General features: G+C 36.3%; 1 protein-coding gene across 1 annotated transcript in view; it reads left to right on the forward strand.

Moving 5' to 3' along the window:
• ZNF782 (zinc finger protein 782) overlaps nucleotides 1-18,981 on the forward strand; it is a 58,549-nt gene that overhangs the window by 3,749 nt on the left and 35,819 nt on the right. Inside the window, exon 4 of the mRNA XM_081238274.1 lies at nucleotides 4,791-4,917. Within this exon, the coding sequence (XP_081094400.1) occupies nucleotides 4,791-4,917 (127 nt within the window). The remainder of the gene's footprint in view (nucleotides 1-4,790; nucleotides 4,918-18,981) is intronic.

Consider the following 18,981-nt stretch of genomic DNA (forward strand, 5'->3'; position numbering starts at 1 on the left):
TAATTTCTGCTGTACAGCAAAGTGACACAGTTAAACATATATATACATTCTTTTTTGTATTTTCATTATGGTTTATCACAGGATATTGAATATAGTACCCTGTGCTATACAGTAGGACCTTGTTATTTATCCATCCTATATATAAAGCTTGCATCTGCTAATCTCAAACTCCCAATCCTTCTGTCCCCCCCACCCCTCCTCCCCCTTGGCAACCACAAGTCTATTCTCTATATCTATTTGGACTCTGTTAACATCTGATGACCTTAATCCTTTTGCTAATACCACGTTGCCTTGATGAGTGTCTCTTTATAGTAACTCTTGAAATCAGATAATAGGTGTCTTCCAACTTGGTTCTTTTTTAGGAGTGTTTTGGAGATTCCAGGTACTTTGCTTCTCTATAGAAAGTTTTGAAAATTGGCTTGTCTAGCTCAGGAAAGCCTGCTGAGATTTTGATTTTGACTGCAGTGACTCTATAGAATCTGTAATATAGATCAATTTGGGGAGAATTAACACCTTGATCAAAATGTCTTCCAATACATTAACACATTACCTCTCACAATGCGGGGGTTTTGAGGGCTTTCATTTTTATTCTTTTGAAACAAAAGGATAGTTTTCACTTACAGTTTAAAATAATAACTCTACATTTTGAAGATAAACTCTAGTGGGGTAGTAGTGAAAGCAGGAACAATATAGGAGGCTATTTCTGTAATCCTAGCAATAAATGATGATCATTTAAGGGTGTTAGTTGCTTTCAAGTGGTCAGATTCTGGAGGTAATTTAAGGTAGAGCCAACAGTCTAGGAGTGTGTTTTTCTTCTCCACAACCTTACAAATAGAGTGTGCCATCAAACTTTTTGAATTTTTACTAATGTGATTAAAAATGATAACTCAAGTTTAGTTTTACAAGCTTTCCTCTTCTCATGAGTGAGGTGGAACATCTTTTTTGTTTGAATTCATCTATATTTCTTTTTTATTGAACTGTTTATTTCTTACTGTTTTCCTGTTGTTGTGCTGATTTTAATTAATATATCCAGTATATCTTTATAGCCATTTTTCAGTGATATAAACTGCACAATTTTCCTACTTTTTCATATTTTTGCCTTGCTCATGTTTTTTTTATTTTTGCCAAAAGGCGTTTGGTTTTTGTCTTTAACTGTGGTGAACTTTTTTTGGCATTTAAAAAAATGTATTGAAATATAGTTGATTTACAATGTTGTGTTAATTTCAGGTATACAGCAAAGTGATTCAGTTATACAAATGTATATACATATATATACAGTATATATATTCTTTATCAGTTTCTTTTCCATTATAGGTTATTACAAGATATTGAGTATAGCTCCCTGTGCTATACAGTAGGTCCTTGTTGGTTATCTATTTTATATATTGTGGTGTGTATATGTTAATCCCAAATTCCTAATTTATCCCTCCCGCCCTTTGCCATTTGATAACCATAAGTTGTTTTCTACGTCTATGAGTTTATATCTCTTCTGGAAGTAAGTTCATTTGTATCATCTTTTTAGATTACACATATAAGTGATATCATATAATATTTGTCTTTCTTTTTCTTATTATGATAATCTCTAGGTCCATCCATGTCGCTGCAAATGGCATGATTTCATTCTTTTTTGTGGCTGAGTAATATTCCATTACATATATATAGATATATGTAGATCTACATACATCACATCTTTGTCCATTCATCGATTGATGGAAAGTTAGGTTGCTTCCATGTCTTGGCTATTGTAAAATGCTGCAATGAACATTGGGGTGCATGTATCTTTTCGAAGTATGGTTTTCTCCAGATATATGCCCAGGATTGGGATTGCAAGATCATATGGTAGCTCTATTTTTAGTTTTTTAAGGAACCTCCGTCCTGTTCTCCATAGTGGCTGCACCAATTTACATTCCCACCAACAGTGTAGAAGGGTTCCCTTTTCTCTACACCCTCTCCAGCATTAGTGATTTGTAGATATTTTGATGATAGCTATTCTGACTGTTGTGAGGTGATACCTCATTGTAGTTTTGATTTGCATTTCTCTAATAATTAGTGATATTGAGCATCTTTTCATATGCCTGTTAGCCATCTGTATGTCTTATTTGGAGAAATGTCTGTTTAGGTCTTCTGCCCATTTTTTGATTAGGTTGTTTGGTTTGAGATGTTTGTATATTTTGGAAATTAATCCCTTGTCAGTAGCATCATTTGCAAATATTTTCTTGCATTTTGTTCATGGTTTCCTATGCTGTGCAAAAGCTCTTAAGTTTAGTTAGGTCCCATTTGTTTATTTTTGTTTTTATTTCCATTACCGTAGGAGACAGATCCAGAAAAATATTGCTGTGATTTATGTCAAAGAGTGTTCTGCCTGTGTTTTCCTCTAGGAGTTTTATAGTATTTGGTCTTACATTTAGATCTTTAATTCATTTTATTTTTGTGTATGGTGTTAGAGAATGTTCTAATTTCATTATTTTACATGTAGCTGTCCAATTTTCCCAGCATCACTTGTTAAAGAGACTGTCTTTTCTCCCTTGTATATTCTTGCCTCCTTTGTCGTAGATTAGCTGACCATAGGTGTGTGGGTTTATTTCTGGGCTTTCTATCCTGTTCCATTGATCTGTATGTCTGTTTTTGTGCCAGTATCATAGTGTTTTGACGACTGTAGTTTTGTAGTGTAGTTTGAAGTCAGGGAGCATGATACCTCCAGCTCAGTTCTTCTTTCTCAAAATTGCTTTGGCTATTCAGGGTCTTTCGAAGGCATTTGATTTTTATGTTGTCAAGTTTAGCAGTTTTTTCTTTTATGCTTCCTGGGTTTTTAGTCATAGTTGGGCATTTCCCACTCTGACCTTATAAACGAATTGCTCTGTGTAGTCTTTTAGAGTATGATTTTATTTTTTACAGTTAGATCTTGAATACATTTTAATTTTATCCTGCTCTGTGGTGTGAGATATAGATCAGTCTTTTCCCAGATGGCTATCTAGTTATTCCAAAGACATTTGTATCTAGCCATTTCTCACTCATTTAAATGATGTCATCTGTATTCAAATAGGAAATTGACTCTGTTTATCATTTCTCCTACTACACAGTTTCTTCAATTTAAGCTTGGACGTCTTTCTGGGCTTTCAACAGTGCCCTGCTCCTTTTGCCCACTTCTACATTTATATTAGATTGTGGGCAATATTGTTCTATTTTTTTTTTATCAATACTATTTTACCCTCTATCTTCCAGAATTTGTTCAAAATTCAGGCCTTGTGCTGGGACGTTTCTCTGAATTCCTCTTTTGTCATACTTTTATAGCTATGAAAGCTTTTTATTTTACCTGAATGTGTTTTTGGAGGCAGGGGATGTAAATGTGTGTGTTCGGTTTATTCCCTTGAACTAGAGAAATAATTTTTGCTTGTAATTCTCTCATCTCTTAATTTCTGGTACTCTAATCTTTCTGTTTTCTCTTTCTACCACTTAGAAATTCTTTCTCAGCCTTCCTGGCCTATCTTTCTACCTGCCTTTTAAATTTTGATATTCCCTTGAATTTTGTGCTTGCTCCTTTTCTTTCCTAAAGTTTCTATGTTCTTTCTGAACCAGCCCTTTTTCCCTGATGACTTAAGTTACCATCTTAATGACTGGCTCCTAGATCCTTATTTTCATTTTAGATTTCCCTTCTCTGTTCCAGAATCTTGCAGCCAATGATGAAATAAATAATTCCATCTGTATGTTCCACGGGTGTTTTGAGTGCAGTTGAACAACATCCGCTCACTGTGACCCAGCCTCTGATTCTTACTTATTCTTCCAGTCTCTGTGTATGGCATCAGCATCTACCCACTTGCTTGTGCAGCATCTCTGTGTATTAATTTCCCATTCTTTATCTCTGTTGCTTTGCCTTAGTATAGCTCATCTCTTAAACTGGGTATTTTGTTTTGTTGCTGAAGGTATTGTCCACTATTCATATAGAATGATGGTTCCTAACTAGGGGTGATTTTGCTTCCCAGGAGACATTTGGAAGTATTTGGAGATATTTTTGATTGTCATGACTGGGAATGCTATTGGTATCTAATCAGTAGAAAACAGGGATACTGGTAAATATCCTAAAATACACAGGACAGTCTTCCACAAAAATAGCATTATCTGGCCCAGAGTGTCAGTAGTGCCAAATTGAAGATACCCTGCTATAGAGCAAAGGCAGAGTTAGTCATCTTTTATAGCATTTTGTTTTAAACTCTAAACAGTAAAAATATATCTGGAGAAAACCATGGTTTGCAAGTATACATGCACCCCAGTGTTTATTGCAGCATTGTTTACAATAGCCAAGGCATGGAAGCAACCTAAATGTCCATCAACAGATGAACTGATAAAGAAGATGTGGTATATATATACAATGGAATATTACTCAGCCATTAAAAAGAATGAAATAATGCCATTTGCAGCAACATGGATGGAAAGGTGGGGAGGGAGGGATAAACTGGGAGTTTGGTATTGACATATACACACTAGTATATTTAAAATAGATAACCAACAAGAACCTACTGTGTAGCACAGGGAACTTTGCTCAATATTCTGTAATAACATAAATGGGAAAGGAATTTGAAAAAGAATAGATATATGTATATGCATAACTGAATCAGTTTGCTGCACACATGAAACTAATACAGCATTGTAAATCAACTACAGTCCACTATAAAATAAAAATTAAAAAAATAAAAATTAAATAAACAGTAAACATAGTAGGAGTTAGTTTTCAAAAATATTTTCCATGTCCCAATTCTGAACCCTCAGTTTGATTAGAAATATGTTGTTAACAGGCATCAGTGTCATTCAAGGACGTGACTGTAGAGTTCACCCAGGAGGAGTGGTGGCAGATGGACTCTGCTCAGAGGACCCTGTACAGAGATGTGATGTTGGAGAACTACAGCCACCTCGTCTCAGTGGGTGAGCAGACCTTACCATGTGACTTCCTCGGGAATGCAAATTCAGTTTTTTCTCTTTTTAAATGTTAATCACTTTTGTTGATGAACATTAAATGGAAAATTTAGCACTTTTCAATGTACAAGTCAATAGGTTTTAAAAGATTATACAGTAGATTACCATCATCAAAATCATGATTTGGAATATTTTCATCATCCCCCCCAAAATTCCTTGTACCCCTTTGCAGTGAGTCCCCTCCTTTCATTCCTACTTCTCAGACCCCAAGCAATCACTGATCTGTTTTCTATTTCAATAGCTTTTCCTTTTTTTGAATTTTATATAAATGAATTTGTAAACTATATACTGTGTTTTGTCTGGCTTCTTTCATTTAGCATGATGCTTTTGAGACTCGTGTGTGTGTGTGTGTGTGTGTGTATCACAGGTTTATTCTTTTTATCCTTAGTAGAATTCCTTTGTGTGCATATACCGCAGTTTGTTATCCTTTCAGTTCATAGATACATGGGTGTTTTTCCAGTTTGGGGCTGTTATGAAAAAGCTTCTATGAACATTCACATATAAGTCTTTGTGTCAATATGTTTTCATTTCTTGTGTAAATACCTAGGAGTGGGCTTACTGGGTCTTCTGGTAAGTTTATATGTAACTTATTCAGAAAGTGCCAAATGTTCCCAAGTTGGGTCTACTGTTTTTCATGCCTATAAGCAATGTCTGAGAGTTATCATTGCTCTTTGATTACCAACATTTCTTGTTGCATCTTATTGGATTTTAATTTGCATTTCTCTGGTAATTAACAATGTTGAACTTCTTTTCATGTGCTTTTTAACCATTCATAATCTCCTTTAATGAAGTGTCTCATGAAATCTTTTGCCCATTTTTTGGTATAGTTTTTTGGTTTGCATCTTATTGTTGAGTTGAAGGAGTTTAGATCTTTATCAGATATATGTTTTGCAAATGTTGTATTCTCCAGCTCTGGCTTGTCTTTTTAAGAAGAAAATGTTTTCAGATTGTTTTTGGTTTGAATATATACTTAAAAATTTTTTATATAACATAATTAAGATTCACAGGATTTAGCATAGTTGTATTCTTCACAAGTTTCCCCTAATGGTTATATCTTAGGTAACTATAATATACTCTCAACACAAGGAAATAGGCATTGGTACAATGTATGTGAATAGCTCTGTGCCATTTTCTTTACCTTATTTTTTTATGGAAGTATATAGTTGATTTAGAATATCATGTTAGTTTCAGGTATACAGCAAAGTATATATATATATATATTCTTTTTCAGATTCTTTTCCCTGATAGGTTATTACAAAATATCGAGTATAGTTCTCAGTGCTATTATAGAGTAGTAGGTCCTTGCTGGTTATCTCTTTTATACATAGGGGTGTATATATGTTAATCCCAAACTCCTAATTTATCCCTCTCCCCTTTGGTAACCATAAATTTATTTGCTATGTCTTTGAGTCTGTTTCTGTTTTGAAATACGTTCATTTGTATCTTTTATTTTTTGATTCCACATATAAGCAATATCATATGATTTTTTTTTTCTCTGTCTGGCTTCACTTAGCATGATAATCTCTAGGCCCATCCATGTAGCTGCAAAGGCATGATTTCATTCTTTTTTATGACTCAGTAATATTCCATTGGGGGTGTGGGGTGTGTGTGTGTGTGTGTGTGTGTGTGTGTGTGTGTGTGGTATATATATATATATATACCACAACTTCTTTATCCATTCATCTGCTGCAGTGAACACTGGGGTGCATGTATCTTTTTGAAATATGGTTTTCTCTGGATATATGCCCAGGATTGGGATTGCAAGATCATATGGTAGCTCTATTTTTAGTCTTTTAAGGAACCTCCATACTGTTCTCCATAGTGGCTGCACCAATTTACATGCCCACCAACAGTGCAAGAGGGTTCCCTTTTCTCCACACCCTCTCCAGCATTTGTGATTTGTAGATGTTTTGATGATAGCCATTCTGACTGGTGTGAGATGATACCTCATTGTAGTTTTGATTTGCATTTCTCTAATAATTAGTGATATTGAGCATCTTTTCATATGCCTGTTGCCATCTGTATGTTTTCTTTGGAGAAATGTCTGTTTAGGTCTTCTGCCCATTTTTTGATTAGGTTGTTTGGGTTTTTCTTGTTATTGAGTTGTATATATTTTGGAAATTAATCCCTTGTCAGTAGCATCATTTGCAAATATTTTCTCGCAGTCTGTAGGTTGTCTTTTCATTTTGTTTATGGTTTCCTATGCTGTGCAAAAGCTCTTAAGTTTAGTTAGGTCCCACTTGTTTATTTTTGTTTTTATTTCCATTACTGTAGGAGATCCAGAAAAATATTGCTGTGATTTATGTCAAAGAGTGTTCTGCCTGTGTTTTCCTCTAGGAGTTTTATAGTATCTGGTCTTATATTTAGATCTTTAATTCATTTTATTTTTGTATATGGTGTTAGAGAATGTTCTAATTTCATTATTTTACATGTAGCTGTCCAGTTTTCCTGGCACCACTTGTTAAAGGGACTGTCTCCATTGTATATTCTTGCCTCCTTTGTCATAGAACAGTTGACCATAGTGTGTGGGTTTATTTCTGGGCTTTCTATCCTATTCCATTAATCTGTATGTCTGTTTTGGGCCAGTACCATACTGTTTTGATGACTGTAGCTTTGTAGTATAGTCTGAAGTCAGGGAGCCTGATTTCCTCAGCTCTGTTTTTCTTTCTCAAGATTGCTTTCTCAAGATTTGGGGTCTTTTGTGTTTCCATACAAATTAAAATGTTTTTTGTTCTAGTTCTGTGAAAAATGCATTGGGTAGTATCATCATTTTGAAAATATTAATTCTTCCAATCCAAGAACATGGTATATCTTTCCATCTGTTTATGTCATCTTCAGTTTCTTTCCTCAGCATCTTAGAGTTATCAGAGTACAGGTCTTTTGCCTCCTGAGGTAGGTTTATTCCCAGGTACTTTGTTCTTTTTGATGCGATGATAAACGGGATGGTTTCCTTAATTTCTTCTGATCTTTCCTTGTTAGTGTATGGAAAGGCAGTAGGTTTCTGTGTGTTAATTTTGTATCCTGCAACTCTACTGAATTCATTGATGAGCTCTAGTAATTTTCTGGTAGCATCTTTAGGATTTTCTATGGATAGTATCATGTCATCTGAAAGCAGTGACAGTCTTAGTTCTTCTTTTCCAATTTGGATGCCTTTAATTTCATTTTCTTCTCTGATTGCTGCGGCTAGGACTTCCAAAACTATGTTGAATAAAAGTGGTGAGAGTGGACATCCTTGTCTTGTTGCTGATCTTAGAGGAAATGCTTTCAGATTTTCACCATTGAGTATGACATTAGCTCTGGGCTTGTCATATATTGCCTTTATTATGTTGAGGTAGGTTCCCTCTATGTCTACTTTCTGGAGAGTTTTTATCATAAATGGATGTTGAATTTTATCAAAAGCTCTTTATGCATCTATCGTGATGATCATATGTTTTTTATTCTTCAGTTTGTTGATGTGGTGTATCACACTGATTGATTTGTGAATATTGAAAATCCTTGCATCCCTGGGATAAAGCCCACTTGATCATTATGTATGATTCTTTTAATGTATTGTTGGATTTGGTTTGCTAGACTATGTTGAGAATTTTTGCATCTATGTTCATCAGTGATATTGGCTTGTAATTTTCTTTTCTTGTGGTGTCTTTGTCTGGTGTTTGGTATCAGGGTGGTGGTGGCCTCATAGAATGAGTTCAGAAGTGTTCCTCCCTCTACAGTTCTTTGGAATAGTTTCAGAAAGATAGGTATTAGCTCTTCTCTAAATGTTTGCTAGAATTCGCCTGTGAAGCCATCTGGTCCTGGACTTTTGTTGGGAGTTTTTAAATCACAGATTCAATTTCAGTAGTTGTTTTTTCATATTTTGGTCTGTTCATATTTTCTATTTCCCCCTGGTTCAGTCTTGGGAGATTGTACTTTTTAAAGAATTTGTCCATTTCTTCTAGGTTGTCCATTTTATTGGTATATTTTATTGTCCATGTTGTTGGCCTGTAGTAGACTCTTATGATCCTTTGAATTTCTGTGGTGTCAGTTGTAAATTCTCCTTTTTCATTTCTAATTTTATTGATTTGGGCCCTCCTCTTTTTTCTTGATAAGTCTGGGTGAAGGTTTATCAATTTTGTTTATCTTTCCAAAGAACCAGCTTTTAGTTTCATTCATCTTTTCTATTGTTTTCTTAGTCTCTCTTTCGTTTATTTCTGCTCTGATCTTTATGATTTCTTTCCTTCTAGTAACTTTGGGTTTTGTTTGTTCTTCTTTTTCCAGTTGTTTTAGATATAAGGTTAGGCTGTTTATTTGAGATATTTCTTCTTTCCTGAGGTAAGCTTGTATTGCTATAAACTTCCCCTTGGAACTGCTTTTGCTGCATGCCATGGGTTTTGGATTGTCATGTTTTCATTTTCATTTGTCTCTGGGTATTTTTCGATTTCCTCTTTGATTTCTTTGGTGATCCGTTGGTTGTTTAGTAGCATATTGTTTAACCTCCATGTTTTTGTGTTTTTTGCAGTTTTTTTTCTTGTGGTTGATTTCAAGTCTCATAGCATTGTGGTCAGAAAAAATGCTTGATGTGATTTCAGTTTTCTTAAATTTACTGACGCTTGCTTTGTGGCCCAGCATGTGATCTGTTCTGGAGAATGTTCCATGTGCACTTGAAGAGAATATGTATTTTGCTACTTTCGTATGGAATACTCTATAAATATCAATTAAGTCCATCTGGTCTAATGTGTCATTTAAGGCCTGTGTTTGCTTATTGATCTTCTGTCTGGATGACCTGTCCATTGATGTAAGTGGGGTGTTAAAGCCCCCCACTATTATTGTGTTACTGTCGATTTCTCCTTTTATGGCTGTTAATGTTTGCCTTATATATTGAGGTGCTTCTGTGTTGGGTGCACGTATATTTACACTTGTTATATCTTCTTCTTGGATTGATCCCTTGATCATTATGTGGTGTCCTTCTTTGTCTCCTGTAACAATCTTTATTTAATATAATTTTTTTTGTGTGTGGTATGCAGGCCTCTCACTGTTGTGGCCTCTCCCGTTGCGGAGCACAGGCTCCAGACACACAGGCTCAGTGGCCATGGCTCACGGGCCCAGCCGCTCCGTGGCACGTGGGATCCTCCTGGACTGGGGCACGAACCCGCGTCCCCCGCATCGGCAGGCGGACTCTCAACCACTGTGCCACCAGGGAAGCCCTGAAGTTGGTCTCTTTTAGACAATATACGTATGGGTCTTGTTTTTGTATCTATTAAGCTAGCCTGTGTCTTTTGGTCAGAGCACTTAATCTGTTTACATTTAAGGTAATTATCGATATGTACATTCTTATTGCCATTTCAGTAATTATTTTGGATTTGTTTTTATAGGTCTTTCTTCTTCCTTTCCTCTTTTCTTTTCTCTCTTGTGGCTTGGATTCCTCTTTCTTTTTCATGTGTATATCTATTATAGATTTTTCATTTGCAGTTACCATGATGTTTTTATACAGCAGTCTATATATCTATATACATGATTGTTTTAAGTTGCTGATCTCTTAATTTCAAGTGCATTTCAAATATCCTGCACTTCTACTCTCTCTCACGATTACTGGTTTTGATATCATATTTGTGCTGTGGATGATTTCCTACCTTACTGTATGTTTGCTTTCCCGTTTTGTAATTTTCTTGTTTCTAGTTGTGGCCTTTTCTGCCTAGAGAAGTTCCTTAGCGTTTGTTGTAAAGCTGGTTTGGTGGTGCTGAATTCTCTTAGCTTTCACTTGTCTGTAAAGCTTTTGATTTCTCCATCAAATCTGAACGAGATACTTGCTGGGTAGAGTATTCTTGGTTATGGGTTTTTCCCTTTCAGCACTTTAAATATATCATTCTAGTCCCTTCTGGCCTGCAGAGTTTCTGCTGAAAAACCAGGTGCTAGTGTTATGGGGATTCCCTTGTATGTTATTTGTTGCTTTTCCCTTGTTTTTTTTTTTTTTTTTTTTTTTTTCTTTTTTTTTTGCGGTATGCGGGCCTCTCACTCTTGTGGCCTCTCCCGTTGCGGAGCACAGGCTCCGGATGCGCAGGCCCAGCGGCCATGGCTCACGGGCCCAGCCGCTCCGCGACATATGGGATCCTCCCAGACCGGGGCACGAACCCGTATCCCCTGCATCGGCAGGCGGACTCTCAACCACTGCACCACCAGGGAGGCCCTCCCTTGTTGTTTTTAATATTTTCTCTTTGTCTTTAATTTCTGTCAGTTTGATTACTGTGTGTTTTGGCATTTTCCTCCTTGGGTTTATCTTGTGTGGGACTCTGCACTTCCTGGCCATGAGTGATTGTTTCCTTTCCCATGTTAGGGAAGTTTTCACCTATTATCTCTTCAAGTATTTTCTTAGTCCCTTCCTTTCCCTTTTCTCCATCTTGGACCCCTATAATGTGAATGCTGGTGTGTTTGACGTTGTCCCAAAGATCTCTTAAACTCATTGTTTTTCATCCTTTTTTACTTTTTATGTTCTGCAGCAGTGATTTCCACCACTCTGTCTTCTAGCTCACTGATTCATTCTTCTACCTCATTTATTCTATTAATTCCTAATTGTGTATTTTTTATTTCAGTTATTATATTCTTCTACTGTCTTTGGTTGTTCTTTATATTTTCTAACTGTTGGCTAAAAATTTCTTATAACTTCTCACTCTGTGTGTCCATTCTTTTCCTTCCTTCTGGGATCATCTTTATGATCATTATTCTGAACTCTTACACAGGTAAATTGGCTATCTCCACTTCACTAAGTTGTTCTTCTGGGGTTTTATCTTGTTCTTTCATCTGGGAAATATTCCTTTGCCATCTCATTTTGTTTAAATTAATACTTGTATTTTTATGAATGTAGTAGCTTAGTTATGTTTTCGACCTTGGATAAGTGGGCCTCTGTAGGGGATGTCCTATGTGTCCCAGCAGTACACTCCCCTCTCATCACCCAAAGGCTGGGACCAGCTGATCCCAGGGTAGGTTCTGACCTGTGTTTATGGACTCAGTTCTGCAGGCTGCAGGATCATAATTTCCTTGCTTCTCCCTGGAAGGTGAGGTTTGTCTAGAACCTTGTGTGGGCTTCCTGGCAGGAGCGTCTGGTGCCTGCCCACTGGTGAGTGGAGCTGGGTCTTGGCCCTCTGGTGGGCAGGACCATGTCAAGGGCTGTGTCTAGAGGTGACTGTGGGCTCAAGAAGTCTTTAGGCAGCCTATCTGCTGATGGATGGGGCTTATTCCCACCCTTGTTAGTTAGGTGTCTGGCCTGAGGCGTCCCAGCACTGGAACTTACAGGCTGTTGGGAAAAGCCAGGTCTTGATGCTAAGGACCCAAAATGTCTGCCTCCAGCCAGAGTTCATGTATGTCCCTGCTATGTCTGCCACCAGCTTTTATGACCCCAGAGAGAGCCACAGCCTCCCTAAGAGACCCTCCAAAACCAGCAGATATGTCTGGCCCAGGCTCCTATGGTCACTACTTTTGCCTTGGGACCTGGTGTGCACAGGACTTTGTGTGTGCCCTCCAAGAGTGGAGTCTCTGTTTTCCCCAATCCTGTGGTGCTCTTGCAGTCAAGCCCCACTGGCCTCATAGCCAAATGCTCTGTGGGCTCCTCCTCCCGATGCCGGACCCCTAGGCTGGGGAGCCTGGAATGGGGCTCAGAGCTCTCACTCCTGTGGGAGAACTTTTGCTATATAATTATTCTCGTTTGTGGGTCACCCACCTGGGTGATATGGGATTCGATTATATTGTGAGTGTGCCCCTGCTACCATCTCAAGGTTTCTTCTTTGTCTTTGGATGTAGATTTTTTCTTTTTCTTGTAGATTCCAGTCTTTTTTTTTTTATCAATGGTTATTCAGCAGTTAGTTGTGATTTTGGTGTGCTGTGCCATTTTATCGTATGTGGAGATTCATGTAACCACCACCACAATCCAGATACAGAACTAACTATTCCATCACCACAATGATTTCTTTCATGCTACCTCTTTATTTTCATACCCATCCCCTATCCCACACTATGCCTAATCTCTGCCAAATATTAATCTGTTCATCTCTATAATTTTGTAATTTCCAGAATATTATATACGTGGAATCATACAGTATTTGATATATTGAGATTGAGATCTGCCCAAGTTGTAGTGTGTAGATAGTTTATTTCTTGTTTTACTACAATGGTATTCCAGTCTATAAATGAATGTATTATAATTTGTTTAGTCATTCACCTATTAAAGGACATTTCAGTTGTTAATTTTTGGCTATTATAAATAAAGATGCTATGAACATTCATGTTCAGATTTTTGTGTAAAATAAATTATTATTTCTCGGGGATAAATGCCCAGGAGTGTGATTGGAGCTGTATGGTAAGTATGTGTTTTGTTCTTTAAGAGACTGTCAAACTCTGTTATCAAAAAGACCACGAATAACAAATGTTGGCAAGCATGTGGAGAAAAGGGAACCTTTGTATGCTATTGGTGGGAATATAAATTGGTGCAGCTGCATACTAGAAAACAGTATGGAGGCTCCTCTAAAAGCTAAAGATAGAACTACTATATGATCCAGCAATTCCACTACTGGGTATATATCCAAAGGAAATTAAAACACTTTAATTCAAAAAGATACATACACCCCGATCAATGTTCACAGCAGCATTATTTACAACAGCCAAGATTTGGAAGCTACCTAAGTGTCCATCAACAGATGAATGGATAAAGATGTGGTATAGATACACAATGGAATATTTCCTCAGCCGTAAAAAAAGAATGAAATTTTTCTATTTGCAACAACATAGATGGACTTGGAGAGTATTATGCTTAGTGAAATAAGTCAGACAGAGAAAGACAAGTACTGTATGATATCACTTACATGTGGAATCTAAAAAATAAGACAAACTAGTGAAGATAACAAAAAAGAAACAGACTCACAGAGGGAATGAACTAGTGGCTACCAGTGGGGAGAGGGGTAAGATAGGGGTAGGGGATTAAGAGGTACAAACTACTATGTATAAAATAATCTACAAGGATATATTGTACAACACAGGGAATATAGCCAATATTTTATAATAACTATAAATGGAGTGTAACCTTTAAATATTGTGAATCACTATGTTGTACACCTGAAACTTACATAATCTGTAAATCAACTATACCTTAATTTAAAAAAAACAGAAACTGCCCAGAATGGCTGTACCATTTTGCATTTCCACCAACAGTTTGTGAGAAATCCAGTTATTGATACTTTCTATCCTTCCTAGTACTTGGTATTGTTACTATTTTTTATATTAGTGGTTGTAATAGGTGTATAGTAATATCTCATCATGGTCTTAACTTGCATTTCCTTAATGGCTAGTGATGTTAAATATTTTTTCATGTGTTCATGTGCCATCTATATATTCTTAAATAGTAAATGTTCATGGCTTTTGCATATTTTTTTTCTACCTTTATTGAGGTATAATGACAAATAAAAATTTTATATATCTAAGGTATAAGACTTTTTTTATATATGTATACATTGTGAAATAATGGCCACAATCAAACTAATTAACATACCCATCATTTGACATAGCTCCCTTTTCTTGGAGGTGGGGAGTGGGGCTTGTGAGTACATTTAAGATCAACTCTCTCGGCAAATTTCAAGTATACAGTATAATATTGTTAGCTACAGTCACATTTGTATATTAGCTCTCCATAGCTTATTCATCTCTGGTTAATTGACCTTTGTACCCCTTGACCAACATCTTCCCGTTTCCTAGCTTGCCAGCCTGTTTAAACCAACCTTCTACTGTCTGTTTCTATGAGTTTGACTGTTTTGAATTCCACTGAGATCATGCAGTATTTGTCTTTCTGTTTCTGGCTTATTTCACTTAGCATAATGCCCTCTAGTTTTATTCATGTTGGGGCAAATGTCAGGATTTCCTTCCTTATGTGGCTGAATAATATTCTATTGTGTGTCGATATACCACATCTTCTTTAATCATTCATCTGCCAATAGACATTTTTAGATTGTTTCCATATCTTGGGTATTTTGAATAATGCTGCAGTAAAAACAGATTGCAGATATCTCTTCAAGATCCTGATTTCACTGACTTTGGATATATACCCAGAAGTGGAATTGCTGGCTTATAAGGTAGTTCTGTTTTTAGTTTTTTGAAGAAACTCTATTGTTTTGCATAATGGCTGTACCAATTTACATTCCCACCAACAGTGTACAAGGGTTCTGTTTTCTCCACATCCACAGCAACACTTACCTTTTGTCTTTTGATAATCACCATTCTCTAACAGCTGTGAGATGATACCTCACTGTGGTTTTGATTTGCATTTTCCTGATGGTTAGTGACGTTGAACACATTTTCATTTTCCTGTTAGCCATTTGTATGGCTTCTTTTGAGAAATGTCAACTCAGGTCCTTTGCCCATTTGTATTTGCTTTTTTGCTATTGAGTTGTATGACTTCCTTATATATTTTGAATATTTATTCCTTATAAGTATTATTATAATTTGCAAATATTTTCACCCATTCTTTGAGTTACCTTTTTCATTCTGCTGATTATTTCCTTCTCTGTCCAGAAGCTTTTCTGTTTGATGTAGTCTCACTTGTCTATTTTTGCCTTTGTTGTCTGTGCTTTTGTTGTCTTATAACAACCACTGCCAAGACTGACGTCAAGGAGCATTTTTCCTATGTTTTCTTCTAGGAGTTTTATGATTTTAGGTCTTCCATTTATGTCTTTAATCCATTTTGAGTTGATTTTTATGTACAGTGTTAGACAAGAGTCCAGATTAGACTTCTACATGTGGATGTCCATTTTTCCCAGAACGACTTATTGAAGAGAGTGTTCCCCCATTTTGTGTTCTTAGCACTCTTGTTGAAGACCAGTTGACTGTAGATGTTTGGGTATGTTTCTGGGCTCTCTGTACTTTTCCATTGGTTTCTAAGTCTGTCTTTATGCCAGTGCCATACTGTTTTCACTACTGTAGCCTTATAGCATATATACTGAAGTAAGGAAGTGTGGTGCCTCCAGGATTGTTCTTCTTTCTTAAGATTGCTTTGGCTAAGCAGTCTTGAGGGAAAAAAACAGAGCTGGAGGAATCAGACTCCCTGACTTCAGACTATACTACATAGCTACAGTAATCAAAACAACATGGTACTGGCACAAAAACAGAAACATAGATCAATGGAACAAGATAGAAAGCCCAGAGATAAACCCATGCACCTATGGTCAACTAATCTATGACAAAGGAGGCAAGGATATACAATGGAGAAAAGACAGTCTCTTCAATAAGTGGTGCTGGGAAAACTGAACAGCTACATGTAAAAGAATGAAATTGGAACACTCCCTAACACCATACACAAAAATAAACTCATAATGGATTAGAGACCTAAATGTAAGACCAGCCACTATAAAACTCTCAGAGGAAAACATAGGAAGAACACTCTTTGACATAAATCACAGCAAGATCTTTTTTGATCCACCTCGTAGAGTAATAGAAATAAAAACAAAAATAAACAAATGGGACCTAATGAAACTTCAAAGCTTTTGCACAGCAAAGGAAACCATAAACAAGATGAAAAGACAACCCTCAGAATGGAAGAAAATATTTGCAAATGAAATCAACAAAGGATTAATCTCCAAAATATATAAACAGCTCATGCAGCTCAATATTAAAAAAACAAACAACCGAACCCAAAAATGGGCAGAAGACCTAAATAGACATTTCTCCAAAGAAGACATATGGATGTCCAAGAAGCACATGAAAAGCTGCTCAACATCACTAATCATTAGAGAAATGCAAATCAAAACTACAATGAGGTATCACCTCACACCAGTTAGAATGGGCATCATCAGAAATTCTACAAACAACAAATGCTGGAGAGGGTGTGGAGAAAAGGGAACCCTCTTGCACTGTTGGTGGGAATGTAAATTGATACAGCCACTATGGAGAACAGTATGGAGTTTCCTTAAAGAACTAAAAATAGAATTACCATATGATCCAGCAATCCCACTACTGGGCATATACCCAGAGAAAACCATAATTTAAAAAGACACGTGCACCCCAGTGTTCATTGCAGCTCTATTTACAATAGCCAGGTCATGGAAGCAACATAAATGCCCATCGACAGACGAATGGATAAGGAAGATGTGGTACACATATATAATGGAATATTACTCAGCCATAAAACGGAACGAAACTGGGTCATTTGTTGAGACATGGATGGATCTTGATACTGTGATACAGAGTGAAGTAAGTCAGAAAGAGTAAAACAAATATCATATATTAACACATATATGTGGAACCTAGAAAAATGGTACAGATGAACCGGTTTGCAGGGCAGAAATTGAGACACAGACGTAGAGAACAAATGTATGGACACCAAGGGGGGAAAGTGGCGGGGGGGTTGGGGTGGTGGTGTGATGAATTGGGCGATTGGGATTGACATGTATACACTGATGTGGATAAAACCGATGACTAATAAGAACCTGCTGTATAAAAAAATAAATAAAATAAAATTCAAAAAAATTAAAAAGAAAAAAAGATTGCTTTGGCTATCTAGGGTCTTTTGTGTTCCATATGAATTTTAGAATCGTTTTCTCTATTTCTACAAAGAATGCCACTGGGATTTTGATAAGGATTGCATTGAATCTATAGATTACTTTGCATCATATGGACATTTTAACAGTATTTATTTCTTCAATTTTTAAACATGGGGTGTCTTTCCATTTATCTTCTTTAATTTCCTTCTTCAACATTTTATAATACTCAGTGTACAAGTCTCTGACCTCTTTGGTTAAGTTAATTCCCAAGTATTTTTTAATTTCCTTTTTGGATAATTCATTGTTGGTATAGAAACACAACTGATTTTTGTAGGTTGATTTTTGTATCCTCTAACTTTACAAAATTTATTTATTAGTTCTAACGTTTTTTTCAGTTGAGTCTTTTGGGTTTTCTACATATAGAATTTTGTCATCTGTAAACAGAGATAGTTTTACTTCTTATTTTTTTATTTAGATGTCTTTTATTTCTTTTTCTTGTCTAATTGCCCTGGGTAGGAGTTCTAATGCTATGTTGAATACAAGTGAGAGTGGGCATTCTTGCCTTGTACTAGATCTTAGAGGAAAACTTTTAGTTTTCCCCCACTGGCTGTGGGCTTTTCATATGGGCTTTACTAGGTTGAAGAAATTGTCTTCTATACCTATTTTGTTGAGAATTTTAATCGTGAATGGGTGTTGAACTTTGCCAAATGCTTTTTCTACATCTTTTGAGAACTTTTTTCTTTCATTTATTTAATGTGATGAAACACATGGATTGATTTGCATATAGTTAACCATCCTTGTGTCCCAAGGATAAATCCCACTTGTTCATGGTTTAAGTTCTTTTAAATGTGCTGTTAAATTTAGTTTGCTAGTCTTTTGTTGAGCATTTTTGAATCTCTATTCATTAGGGATATTGGTGTATAGTTTTCTTGCCATGTCTTTCTCTGGTTTTAGAATCAGGGTGATGCTGACCTCATAAAATGTGTTTGGAAATGTTCCCTGTTCCTTTTAAAAAAATTTAATTGGACTATGGTTGATTTACAATGTTGTGTTAGTTTCAGGTGTATAGCAAAGTGATTCAGTTATACATATACATATATTCATTCTTTTTCAGATTCTTTACCCAGATAGGTTATTACAGAATATTGAGTAGAGTTCCCTGTGCTATACAGTAGGTCCTTGCCCTATTCCATTTTTTAAAAGAGTTTAAGAAGGATTGGTATTAATTCCTTGAATGTTTGGTAGAATTCTACCATGAAGCCATCTGGCCCTGGACTTTTCTTTCTCAGGACGTTTTTGATTACTGATTAAGTTTTTTTATTTTTTTATAGGTCTGTTCAGGCTTTCTATTTCTTCATGACTCAGTTTTGACAGGTTGTATGTTTCTAGGCATTTATCCATTTCACCTCAGTATTCTAATTTGTTGGCCTAGGGGCAAGACAGGAATAAAGATGCAGACGTACTAGAGAATGGACTTGAGGATACGGGGAGGGGTAAGGGTAAGCTGGGACAAACTGAGAGA

The sequence above is a fragment of the Mesoplodon bidens genome (assembly GCF_964165515.1).
Source record: "Mesoplodon bidens genome assembly, chromosome: 6".
Lineage (NCBI taxonomy): Eukaryota > Metazoa > Chordata > Mammalia > Artiodactyla > Ziphiidae > Mesoplodon > Mesoplodon bidens.